We start from the raw sequence: 12,574 nt of genomic DNA, 5'->3' as shown, positions 1-12,574 counted from the left end.
AGAGCACTTTACATACACTTATGGGGTATTTCCATTTCCATACTCCAAATATGGCAATCAGAATAAATCCCTGGATCAACATTCTGTCCCTATAAATCTATTATATATAACCAGCGATGTTATTATTCTCCAAAAATGCATCCAGACCCCTTTTGCACCATGACCACCTCCTCAGGCAGAGAATTCCACAGTCTTACTGCTCTTACAGTAAAGAACCCCCGTCTGTGCTGGTGTAGAAACCTTCTTTCCTCAAGACGTAGAGGATGCCCCCTTGGTATAAATAGATCATGGGAGAGATTTCTGTACTGCCCCCTGATATATTTATACATAGTTATTTGGTCTCCCCTAAACCTTCTTTTTTCTAAACTAAATAACCCCAACTCTGATAATCTTACTAGGTACTGTAGTCCTCCCATTCCCAGTCTTTGAACCCTCTCCAGCTCCTCTATATCTTTCTTGTACACTGGTGCCCAGTACTATACACAGTATTCTATGTGTGGTCTGACTAGTGATTTGTACAGCGGTAGAATTATTTCCTTGTCGTGGGCATCTATGCCCCTATTGATGCACCCCATGATTTTATTTGCCTTGGCAGCAGCAGCCCAACACTGGTCACTACAGCTAAATTTACAGTTAACTAAGACTGCTAAGTCCTTTTTGCATGTCAGTCTCCTCAAGTGTGCTCCCATTTAAAAGGAAAACTGTCAGCTTTCTCCCCCGCACTAACCAGCGGTACTGGCTGATAGTGCAGGGATGCTGATCATTTTAATGCTTACCGTGCCCGGATACGCCGCACTGTTCAGCCCTAATCTTCTATTTTAGGGATATGCTAATGAGGTGCTAACTGGCACTCTGACGTCCATGCCGCTGGCCGCAGTGCCGCCCAGCTCATCAATATTCCTCCCCTCTCTCTTCATTACAGAGCAGGGAGAAGAGGAAGAGGCGGATGGAGGGGAGGAATATTGATGAGCTGTGCGGCACTGCGGCAGTCGGCACTGACGTTAGAGTGCCAGTTAGCACCTCATTGGAATATCCTGAAAATAGAAGATTGGGGCCGAACAGCACGGCTGATTCGGGCACGATAAGCATCAAACTGATCAGCGTCCCCCGCTCTACCAGCCAGTACTGCTGGTTAATGCAGGGGGAGAAAGCTGACAGTTTTCCTTTAATACATAATCTCAGCCCGGATTTTGTCTCCCCATGTGCATTACCTTACATTTATCAGTGTTGAACCTCATCTGCCACTTCCCAGCAAAAACCTCCAACCTATCCAGATCCATTTGTAACAGTGCACTGTCCTCTATTGTGTTGACCGCTTTACATAGTTTAGTATCATCTACAAAGATGCTACTTTACTATTCAACCCCTCTACAAGGTCATTCATGAATATATTAAAGGGGTAATCCAGGATTTTTTTTTATTTGACTTATGCTTCAGGGGCTGTAAAGTTAGTATAGTTAATAATATAGTGTCTATACCTGTGTGTGACGGTTTTCTCACAATTCTTCTGTGATTTTCACCCCAATGTTTATTTTTTACAGCATACAAAATGACTGTTGTCTCGGATTTTTCCCTGCTTGCAATGTGGCCGAGACCTGACTCACTATTCAGCTGATGACAGGGAGCCTGTCTGCTTCAATGGGTGGAGCGATCGCTTGGTGGGAGAGAGATCAATCTGCAACTAATGCAACAGCTGTAGGCACCCTGATTGAAAACCACAGGTCAATGGGTGGGGTGGCTGATGTGTGGGAGGGAGGAAAATGGAATTGTGGGATTTTTAGTCAAACAAAAGGAAATACAAGTTCACAAAAAGCTAGCCACAATGTTATGGTAATCTTACAACATAGCCATTTAGCCCCAAGACAAGTGCAGATCCTTCCTAAGCATGTCCATTACTGCCTGCCAGGTACGTACTAAAATCAGCTTATGGTGGATAACCCCTTTAAATAGAACAGGACCCAAGACACAACCTCCACCCTTCTAGCCATCTACTCCCCCCCATTGAGGTGCAGCCTGTCCCTACGATAGAGCCGGTATCTGACAGAGAAGTCGGCCCAGTTCTCCATGAACCCAAACCCCTGCTTCCTACACCAGCTTCTGAGCCACTTGTTTACCTCCCTGATCTCCTGCTACCACTCTGGTGTGGCTCATGGTACAGGTGATATTTCAGAAAATATTACCTTGGAGGTCCTTGCCTTAGGCTGCAAGCTTAAGTCCCTGAAATCATTTTTAAGGACACTCCACCTACGTCTTCTCCAGCCCCACCCAGCGACCTGTCAACCCGATCCGCAATGTGCCGAACTCAAGCGCCAGGTAGACAACACACTGTTTGGTGATACCGGTCTTTGTGACAGATCGCCCTGTCTGTCCACCTAATAATAGAGTCTCCCCACTACCAGTACCTGTGTGGCCTGCCCTGGCTGTCAGAGGCAGAGTCCTGCTGCAGTACTGCTGGCTCTGAAATGGCATCCCCCTCATCAAACATGTTGGGGTGTGCCAGATCAGGACTAGCCTCCCTGACACCTTTCCCTCTACCCAGTTTTCTAACTGTAACCCAGCTAGCTGCCTGACTGTCTTGCACCTCCGTCCCACTATCCTCCCCCACCTCTACCCCAGAGAGTACTTGCTCTGTGAGCAGGAGACTCCTCTCCAAGTTGTCAATGTGCCTCAGTGTTGCCAGATGCTCCTCTAGATCCAGGATCTGGGCTTCCAAATAAACAACTCGTACACATCTGGCACAGCAGTATGCACCCTCAAACTGCTGTTCAAGGATTGTATACATCGTGCAAGATGTACACCGGACTACATTTTCCAACATGGAGGCCATCTAGTTATGGGGATTTCACAGGTTAACAGCCAAAAACAGACAGTAAATATTACAATTAAATTCTCAGTAGACAGAAAGTAACTCTCAACAGCAATCTCAAACTCCTGGTTTCAAACTCCTGTTTGACAATTCTCTCTTCCAAAGCAACACTAACGAAAAAACAATCTCGGAATCAAATTCATAAGTTAAAGCATCCCAGAGTTATTAATGCATAAAGTGACACAGGTCAGATTTGCAAAAAACTGCTGCGTCCTTAAGGTCAAAATGGTCTGTATCTTTAAGGGATTAAATGAGTTATCCAGGAATAGAAAAACAGAGCCAATTTTTTTTTTTTTTTTTTTTTTTAAAGAACGCCTCCTTTTCTGTCTCCAGGTTGGGTGTGGTTCTGCAGCTCAGTTCCATTTAAGGGAATGGAGCCAAGCTGTAATACCCACACACAACGTGGGGACAGACGTGGATCTGTTTTTGAAAGAAATTATCTATTCCTGGATATCCCCTTTAAATTGTATGGATATCCAAATGTAAACACATACAAATCATTCTGGAAAATATATAATGACAATGTTAGCACTTCATTATATGCATCTTAGGCCAACTTTATTTGCCCACCTGCTGTGATCCATCTCCATTTACTATATGCGGCATCATAGCTACCTCCCCATTCAGCAAGGGTGGCAGTTCCAGTGGGATTTGGTCGGTCATCATCATTGTGACGTACATTCATGGAGAATTTTCTCTCAGCTGCCTTCCTGAGAAGAAAAAGAAGATGTTGAGCAGAGAAAAAGCAATATCTAAATATTTAGTTTGAATACTGATTTCTTGTATCAACATAACAATAGACACATGACAACAACAAGACTGAAAGGACATGGCTCTTGGCATTTGTTAGCGGTGTTGGGGAAACCCAAATAGGTAAACAGGCTTAAAAAGGTATTAGATGAGTGTACATTACCATTCAAATGACATTTAGATGACAAAAAGAGCTGCTGCGGCTTTCAACAAAGATTTCACATATAAACAAGGCATAAAATAAAATTGTGTCATAAAGACGAGCAATGCTAACCACACAATCTGAGGGAGTTTCAATGACACTGGACAATAGATCATGGTAATATTCTTAAAGGGGTACTCCATTGGCAAGCGTTCAGAAGTAAATGTTCTGAACGCTGTTTTCGTGCTGCGGGGGTTGGCCACGCCCCTTGTGGCATCATGACCACACACCCTCAATGCAAGTCTATGGGAGGGACCGTGATGGCCCTCACGCCCCCACCCATTGACTTGCATTGAGGGGATGTGGCCATGATGTCACGAGGGGCGTGGCCAACCCCCGCAGCACGAAAACAGCGTTCAGAACATTTACTTAGGAACGCTGGCCAGTGGAGTACCCCTTTAAACTTGTGGTTTTCTAGCTGTTGCAAAACTACTACTTCCATTATGTTCCGACAGCCATGATAGAAGTTGTAGTTTTGCAACAGCTGGAGAGTCACAGGTTGGGGAACACTGGTTTATGGACTCCTATGGAGCCATAACTTTTCAGTTTTTTCCAAAAAGCGGTGAACCAGCCATATTATACTGGTTTGAGAACTGCAAGTCTTCCGTACATCTGTTCAACCAGCTTACAAAAATTTAAAGTTTCCTTAAAGGGGTAATCCGGTGAAAAACTTTTTATCTTTAAATCAACTGGTGCCAGAAAGTTAAACAGATTTGTAATTTACTTCTATTAAAAAATCTTAATCCTTCCTGTACTTATTAGCTGCTGAATACTACAGTGGAAATTCTTTTCTTTTTGAAACACGGAGCACAGTGCTCTCTGCTGACACAACTGTCCATTTTAGGAACTCTCCAGACCAGCATATGTTTGCTATGGGGATTTTCTTCTAACCTGGACAGTTCCTAAAATGGACAGAGATGTCAGCAGAAAGCACTGTGCTCGAGATGTCAGGAGACAGCTCTGTGTTTCAAATGGAAAAGAATTTCCACTGTAGTATTCAGCAGCTAATAAGTACAGGAAGGATTCATATTTTTTTTTTATAGAACTAATTTACAAATCTGTTTAACTTTCTGGCACTAGTTGATTTAAAAAAAAAAAAAAAAAAAAGTTTTTCACCGGAGTACCCCTTTAAGGGCAAATACGGTAAAAGTACAATTTACTTTGAGTACCGAATTGCATATGTACAAAGGCGTGCAAGGCCACCAAGCTCCTGACCTTTAACTACATACCAAAGTAGGCTCCTTTGCCAGCCAGGTCCATTATATAATAATCATCCTTAATAAAAAGCAGATATTAAAAGAAAGCTGAAAAAATGTTTGCTAAATAAAAGGTTCTGCCAGGCATACCAGTATAAAAGACAAGGCTGAGCAAGGTAGCAATGTCTGCTCCAGTGGAAAATCTACTGAGACATGACCCAAACTAAGAAGAATGTACACAGCTGCTTCATCAGGCAACAAACAGTCTGGAAATTGTCGCTTTGTCCCTATAGTGAAGAGCGGAATCAATCACACGTGCTGCATTACCCTTCAAGGAATAGGACAGATTGATTGCTGGTTTACAACATGCTAAATAATGTCAGAATGGCGCAGATTTACAGGAACACTTTATAAATTAATAAACCGCATCCCAGCTGTGTTCCCTAAAATTGCCTAAAACTGGTCTGTAAATTATACACTGGTATTTAAAGTACAGTGGTCCCTCAACATATGATGGTAATCCGTTACAAACTGACCATCGTTTGTTGAAACCATCGTATGTTGAGGGATCCGTGCAATGTAAAGTATAGGACAGTGGTCTACAACCTGCGGACCTCCAGATGTTGCAAAACTACAACACCCAGCATGCCCGAGCAGTGCGGCGTATCCGGGCACGAAGTGCTTTGATAGCACGATACGGACCGTGGCCCGCTGTTGTCTGCTACTCCCCCACCGTGACATCTGCCCCCCGTGGCTTGCATCTATGTCTGCACGATATGCAATAAAGTAAGATTTTGCTACTACCTCTCGGGTCTTGGGTGAGTTGCTCCTATTCATTTATCTTCTTATGCCATTGCCATTCTATTATTAGGACTAGATATATTCTATTCTATATTCTATTCTATTCTTTTCTATATTCTAGCCATTGAACCCCTAGCTCAAAAAATGCACGATAATAGTAAAATCCATGGCGGGGGAAAACTGTCTTGGTCCATCACAAGATATTTGCAGATTGCTTATACTTCTCCTGTTATTTCTCTACAAAACATTGTAGAGAAGCTATCCAACCTAGTGTCAATATCTAGCCTAGTAGTAAACCAAGCAAAATCCCAAGCATTTAACCTCACACTTTCATGGTAAATGGCCCTAAACCTGCCTTCCTATTTATTTGCTCCTTCTCCTCTATTACATAACTCAAAGTTAGCCTCACTACCCCTTGCAACACCCTGTATTCTTCTCACTTTTCTCCATTATTTAATCATCTTAGAAGGTTTCTGAAAAGTGGAGTAAATGTCATATTTCACAACTGTGTCGTATCCATGAAATCAGATTGACATTCCTATCCAAGATACTCAATTTTGAAGTACTTTCAGTACCTGGCTAGTACCATAAAACTGTATAAATGTTGCTGATGTACATCTGGAATGACGCTATCCCCAGGACCACGATACCAGTCTTTTACCTTGCAAGGCTCAAGGGGCCTCTTTAACCAAATATTAAGCATCCACTGAAGCTCCATTATGGCTTAATTTATAGAAAAGAAAAAAAAAAGAAGGGGAATTTGCACCCCTAGTGAAGGACGTTACAGTTCAGTTTAGGGTAGAAATAAGATTAAACTCACCGAGTTCGGTTGCACTCAGAGCACAACACCTCAGATAGCGTTCTTTAATCAGTATGTCTCCAGACCGGCAGCCTCGGTCCTTTGGTAGCAGCCTTGCTGTTCCAGCTTAAAGCAATAGGGAAAATAGTGGAAAGTTGGACCGATCCTGGCGCCGGTACTCTGTATATTATTAGGACTTGAAATCCAGTGGTGTTCCTTTCAATAGATTTTATTTTACAAACAAAATATGCAACGCGTTTCTGGTCCGAAACGGACCCTTCATCAGGCAAGGCACCTTGCCTGACGAAGAATCCATTTCGGACCAGAAACGCTTTGCATATGTGTTTGTAAAATAAAATCTATTGAAAGGAACACCACTGGATTTCAAGTCCTTCTTATATCCAGATTATGGTTTACTTTGGAAGCCCCAGAGTGTGCTCTGTCTAACAGTGTTTTACGGACTGTTCGATGCTTGGTTGTAAACAGGAGATATCCTAGAATGCAAATGACCACAGCAAGCTGTGCAGACGCTGAACAAGTAGTAGAAGAGGCTGAGCAGCACTGTAGTGGAATTGCAGCTCTGACTAATAACTTTGAGGCTATGATTCAAAGTTATTAGGAATACTGCAGTTTCCTAAGTAGAAATAGAGCATTTATATACACATCAGTGTACATATACTTAAAAGCCCAGTCTAAGAGGCTGTGAGCTGTACAGTTTACCATTATTAAAGGTCAATTAAGAATGAGAAAACTGTACCATCCAGCTAACACAAACAGAAGGATCTCAGTGGCATTTCAGCTGGCATGGCCTTTTCCTTCATTATGAAGAATAATTGTGTATGAAATAATTTCTGTCTATGGCATACAAGGGCAGGAGCAGTATTTTGGTAGTGGGACTTTAGATGCAATAAACAGAGCAGAATGTGACATTTCACAGGACAAACACACTGCTTATTTACAAGCCACAAAATTATAAAACTGTAGAACAAGCTATTTTTGTCATCGTACAGTACATCTAACCTAGTGTTTCGTGGAGCAAGTTGGCAAGATCTTTAGTAGTGCCAAAGATAGCCCCAGTCACTTGGCTAAAGCAAAAATGACCAGGGCCACTGCTTGTTTAATGAAGGTAACATAACAGAAACAATGCTAGAATAAGTCTTGTCTAGTAATATCTGTATAACGAGCTGCTGCTTATCATACCAGCAAAAGTGATCTTTTACTGATCGCTCTCACTCAAGATTTGGTTTTCTATCCCAAGACAAAGTTATATTTGAGAAGCCACAGGCGAGTCACTAATATATAACGAGGACTGAGGATCAAAAGGGAAAAAGCAGGAGACTATTGGCACTGTGAATGAAAGCCAGTTTGAGAGATTACACCTAACAGTGGCCAAAGGGAGGGCAGGGTTGAGGGGTTTAAAGCTTACCCTTAAGTGGAGGCCTTTTTGAACAAATAGGCAAATACGATCCAGCACTATGACAGAAAAAGGGGTACTCCAGAAGTAGCCTCCTTAGCCCCCACCCCACCAGGTTGCCCCAGTACCAGAAAGAAGACAGGGGCTAGGGCTCAAAACATCCCATTTCGGCTCAGCTAATCACTGGCTAAGGCCGGACACAGCTAATTGGTTGAGCTGCATTATGGCGAATCGAACCCTAGGAAGAGAATCGCAATGGGCACCGGATCAGCAACATTGGAGGCACTGGATAAGTGTGAAAGGCAAGTAATTTTTTTTAATATATATATATATATATATATATATATATATATATATATATATATATCTGACAGAATGGGTATATATAAAAAAAACTGTCAGTAAACCCCTTTAAAAAATTACAATTATTGATACATTTTAAAACGATCTATACATAAGATTAATATGAGATAATACACACAAGGCTGATGTGTTTTGAACCAATGCTAGACTATGTAAGCATAGACAAAGAAACCATTGGTTCAAAAGGTGTTGGCTTGGGGTCTGTCTTCTTATGTAGAAATGTTATTGTCTGGGTGCTGGTTCTTTACCCTATGGAGAAACCTGAAACATGGTAGCAGAGGAACGATCGAGCACCAGAGCAGATACAGTGAAACAAGATGAAGTTGTAAGGGGCGGATGGGAGCTGATCCATTTACTACATTTTCTATGCTGTCTGGAGAATTCTACATAGATTTCTTCTACTGAACTCAAATTCTGCCTTATCATAAATAAGATATTATACAATTGATAACTGTATAATCTGTTCTCAGGCAAAGAGATTTTATATATCCATTCCTAATAATAAAATGTGTAAAAAAAAAATCTATATAACTCATAAGGCTTAAAACCTACATAAAGTAGTAATAGATCACAACATACAGATTTCATGAGTGTCATTAAAGTAAAAATGGAGTCTCTATACATGTAATACTTTCCAGTCTCCTAATCCAATTGACCTACAATTAAATACAGTCTTAGTCTGGCAAAGATGATGGCTTCCAGTTAACAGCTGAGACAGTGACCACATCCTGACCATCAGGATCTGGGTGGTCAGACTAAGGCACTGTATAAATGAAACACTTAATCACTGAAAGCAGCAAATCAATAAAAACACTTCTTGACATAAAAAAAATCAAGTAGTAGAACAATAAAGATCTAATCTTTGTTGCAAGTTTCAAGAAAAAGGGTGGGAAGTACATCATCCCCCCCATGTCATCATCCAGACCCTCGTCATTAACACCCTCGTCATCATCCGGACCCCCGTCATTAACACCCCCCATCATCATCATCGCCCTGTCATCATCCCCCCCTTCATCATCACCGCCTGTCAATCTCTTCAATCAGTGGTCTTCAACCTGCAGACCTCCAGATGTTGCAAAACTCCAACTGCCAACATGCCCGGACAGCCAATGGCTGGGAGTTGTAGTTTTGAAACATCTGCAGGTCCGCAGGTTGAAGACCACTGCCTGGCCTTCGTCATCATCCAGACCCCCCCCCCCCCCCTTTCGTTTTCTACTCACCTCCCCTCGGTGGGAAGGAAGGGTGAGCTGGTCCGGGCCATCTATGCTGCAGGGACCGTCCGGTGAAGTCCGGGTTAGTCGTTCCGGGCTGTCCATCTTCTCCGCTCTGGGCCCGACCCCGGACTAGTGACGTTGCCTTGACGACGACGCACAGGGACTTTCATGCGCAGAGACGTCCCTGTGCGTCGTTGTCAAGGCAACGTCACTACTTCTGGGGCCGGAGCGGAGAAGAGGGCCTCCCGGTGAAGATGGATAGCCCGGAACGACTAACCCTCCACACCGGACGGCTGTCCGGGCATGCTGGGAGTTGTAGTTGAAGGTTGAAGACCACTGAAAGGGATTGACAGACAGAGAGTATAAGCCGAGGGGGGCATTTTCAGCGCGAATAATCGTGCTGAAAAACTCGGCTTATACTCGAGTATATACGGTAATATTTACACTGAAGCATTGGCTTTTCCTTTATTGGTTATAGTCAATAAAACTTTAAAGTGGTAACCTTAGAAGGCATTTTACCGACTTTACAAAAGTTTCTGAAATTCTATGAACCTTATTGTGCAGTCCTAAACAAAATAGAATCAGTCCTAAACAAAATAGAAAAAATACAAAAATATAAATTTTCACTGTTACAGTCTTATTTCTTTTTACAAACCAGCTGGACTGTATACTATGGCTTGGAAACCGTTAAATAAAGCTGCATCCCTGTGTTTGGGTACGCTTTCCACACATGTGGACTTTCACAGTCATACATCTGTTCACAGCGGAAGTAACATTGGCATGAAAATATTTCTAAGCATGCAGCAAATCAATTGACCATTGTAAGCACATAATTCATTGCTATCTGATACAACTGCAGTGTGGTTGACATTTGCATGACTTAAAGTAAGAAAAACAAGAACATGCAAATGGCAGAAAACCTGAAAATTCATGTTGTGTTCTCCACGTATTACTTCAGTCCCAAGAAATGTAATGGCTTTTATTTTTATATTCACATAGTATAAAATACAGAAGCCTGAAGTTACAGGGGGATACTGTTTCTGTAATAGGAAATCACTAATAAAAAGGACTTAAAGGGAAAGTGTCATTAGCCAATAAAATAACAAGTCACTATTTATGTTGACCCTTTTTTATTTTACCATATACTTGTAAAATGTTGTTTTCGGGGACCTTCAAGGACACATGTTTACATGGCTTTTATCTGTGGGCTTTTTGATGTGGAAACCGCACGGATTTCTACATCAAAAACCATGTCTACAGCAAAACCCATGCAAATTTGCACCAGATATATACATTACTGTTATTTATTATAGGTGGTGCCTACTGGTTTTAAAAAACAAAAACATGCAAAAATCTCTTTCTCCCACTGACGTTTATGGGTGATAGGGAACCAAGATGTGACATATCACTTCTTTCCGCACAGCTATTCTCTGAAGCTCCCATTAATATCAATGGAAGCTTCAAGGCTTTAGCTCCAAAATGAGAATCAAAAACTGACCAGCATGCATGTGAACCCACTCTAAGCCATCAAGATCAGATTGGTGGGGTAAGACTAGGTTCACACTATGGAATTTCCAAGTGGAATTTCACTCTGAGATTCCAGTGCAGCAAAATCCCATTGGGGGGGGGTCAATGGAATTCCACTGCACAGTGCACACCGAAAGAATAATCTTGCTCATTATGTCTACAAAATGTGTGCGGAATACATTGTCATCTATGGAGACGGCAAGGTCCATGCGGTCCTTGCATTGATTGATTCATTCAGCACTGGACATCCTAAGTAGGAACCCAGCCTTACAATTCTCAGTCCCTACAGAGTAGCCAATTGAATTAAGTGTGCAGCACCTTGGCAAGGGTCACATCTTGCGCATCTGCTGTGTATTCGACATTGCCCATCCCTAGAGTGTGCCTCCAACTGTTTTCCCCGTGTCTTGCTCGCAGCAGCAATCCGCCAATCCAGGACAATCCTCCTAGAACTGCCAATGCAGATACCTGTGATGGAGCAGCTGCCCAGGATCAGGCATATTTGATCCTTTTCTGATAGGCAAGTTAAGCATAGGTAACATGTTCACTTCACACTATGCAGCCTGCCCAACAATATGCTAAATCTACATTACTACTCTAGGCAGGTGTATTGCATTATTGATGCAAAGATGATGGTAGTGATGGTCAAACAGCTGATAAAGCTTAGCAATGGCTGGTAAGGGGTTTCAATATATTAAAAATAGGAAGCTGGTGGCTATTAAAAGGGGTTATTCAGGATCGGATCCCTTTGGTCAAATCTGATTGACGAGAAATAGCCAAGATGGGGTAACCTGTTTAAAGTGCACATCTATACAAATATAACATTTGAAGAAACATTCATCTATAACACGTAACACTAAGTGAATTATATGGAATTGATCTGGATCCATAAGTAAATAATATACTCTGGGCCTTGAGTTTAGTCTTCTAGAACAGGTTCAGACAACTAGAAGCTCTGTCTGACTGAGGCAGAGCAATACCACAATGAACATGTAGGAACAAGCAATGACAATCAACTAGTCACTGGTTCAATGAACAATAAAAAAGCCTGAAAGCACAAACCATTTTTATAGGAAGGTATGATTTTATAGCAGGGGAAGAGAAGGGCTGTCTAGGTAGATGTAGCCCACATTCTTACATGGAATGCAAGCATTTATTAAAAAGTTTTCCCTGTAAAATAGAATAATAAAATTAATACTCAAGTTTTCTAGATATAAGTCTTTTAGGGAAAGGTGGCAACCAGCGCACATCTTGAATACAGAATGAAGTAGCAAACCTGACTAGTTATGCAGCAATACATATATGGGTAATGTAGCACTTGACATTTTTAAGTCTGAGAAAGCTAGGTGACACCTGCATTGGATGTGTGAAATTGGCCGTCACCCAATTTTCCAGAAATAAATATAACTAAGAAATGGCTAACAACTTGACAGAGGTTGACAACT

General features: G+C 41.9%; 1 protein-coding gene across 4 annotated transcripts in view; it reads right to left on the bottom strand.

Moving 5' to 3' along the window:
* Positions 1 to 12,574, bottom strand: part of FNDC3B (fibronectin type III domain containing 3B) — a 350,539-nt gene that overhangs the window by 272,340 nt on the left and 65,625 nt on the right. For 3 of the 4 annotated variants that reach the window (XM_056565194.1, XM_056565197.1, XM_056565196.1), the window contains one exon: positions 3,437 to 3,576. In XM_056565194.1, the coding sequence (XP_056421169.1) occupies positions 3,437 to 3,547 (111 nt within the window). In that variant the 5' untranslated portion in view covers positions 3,548 to 3,576. The remainder of the gene's footprint in view (positions 1 to 3,436; positions 3,577 to 12,574) is intronic. The other variant, XM_056565195.1, reaches the window with a different exon arrangement.

The sequence above is a fragment of the Hyla sarda genome, chromosome 3 (assembly GCF_029499605.1).
Source record: "Hyla sarda isolate aHylSar1 chromosome 3, aHylSar1.hap1, whole genome shotgun sequence".
Taxonomy (NCBI): domain Eukaryota; kingdom Metazoa; phylum Chordata; class Amphibia; order Anura; family Hylidae; genus Hyla; species Hyla sarda.
This window is presented reverse-complemented; position numbering and strand designations above follow the sequence as displayed.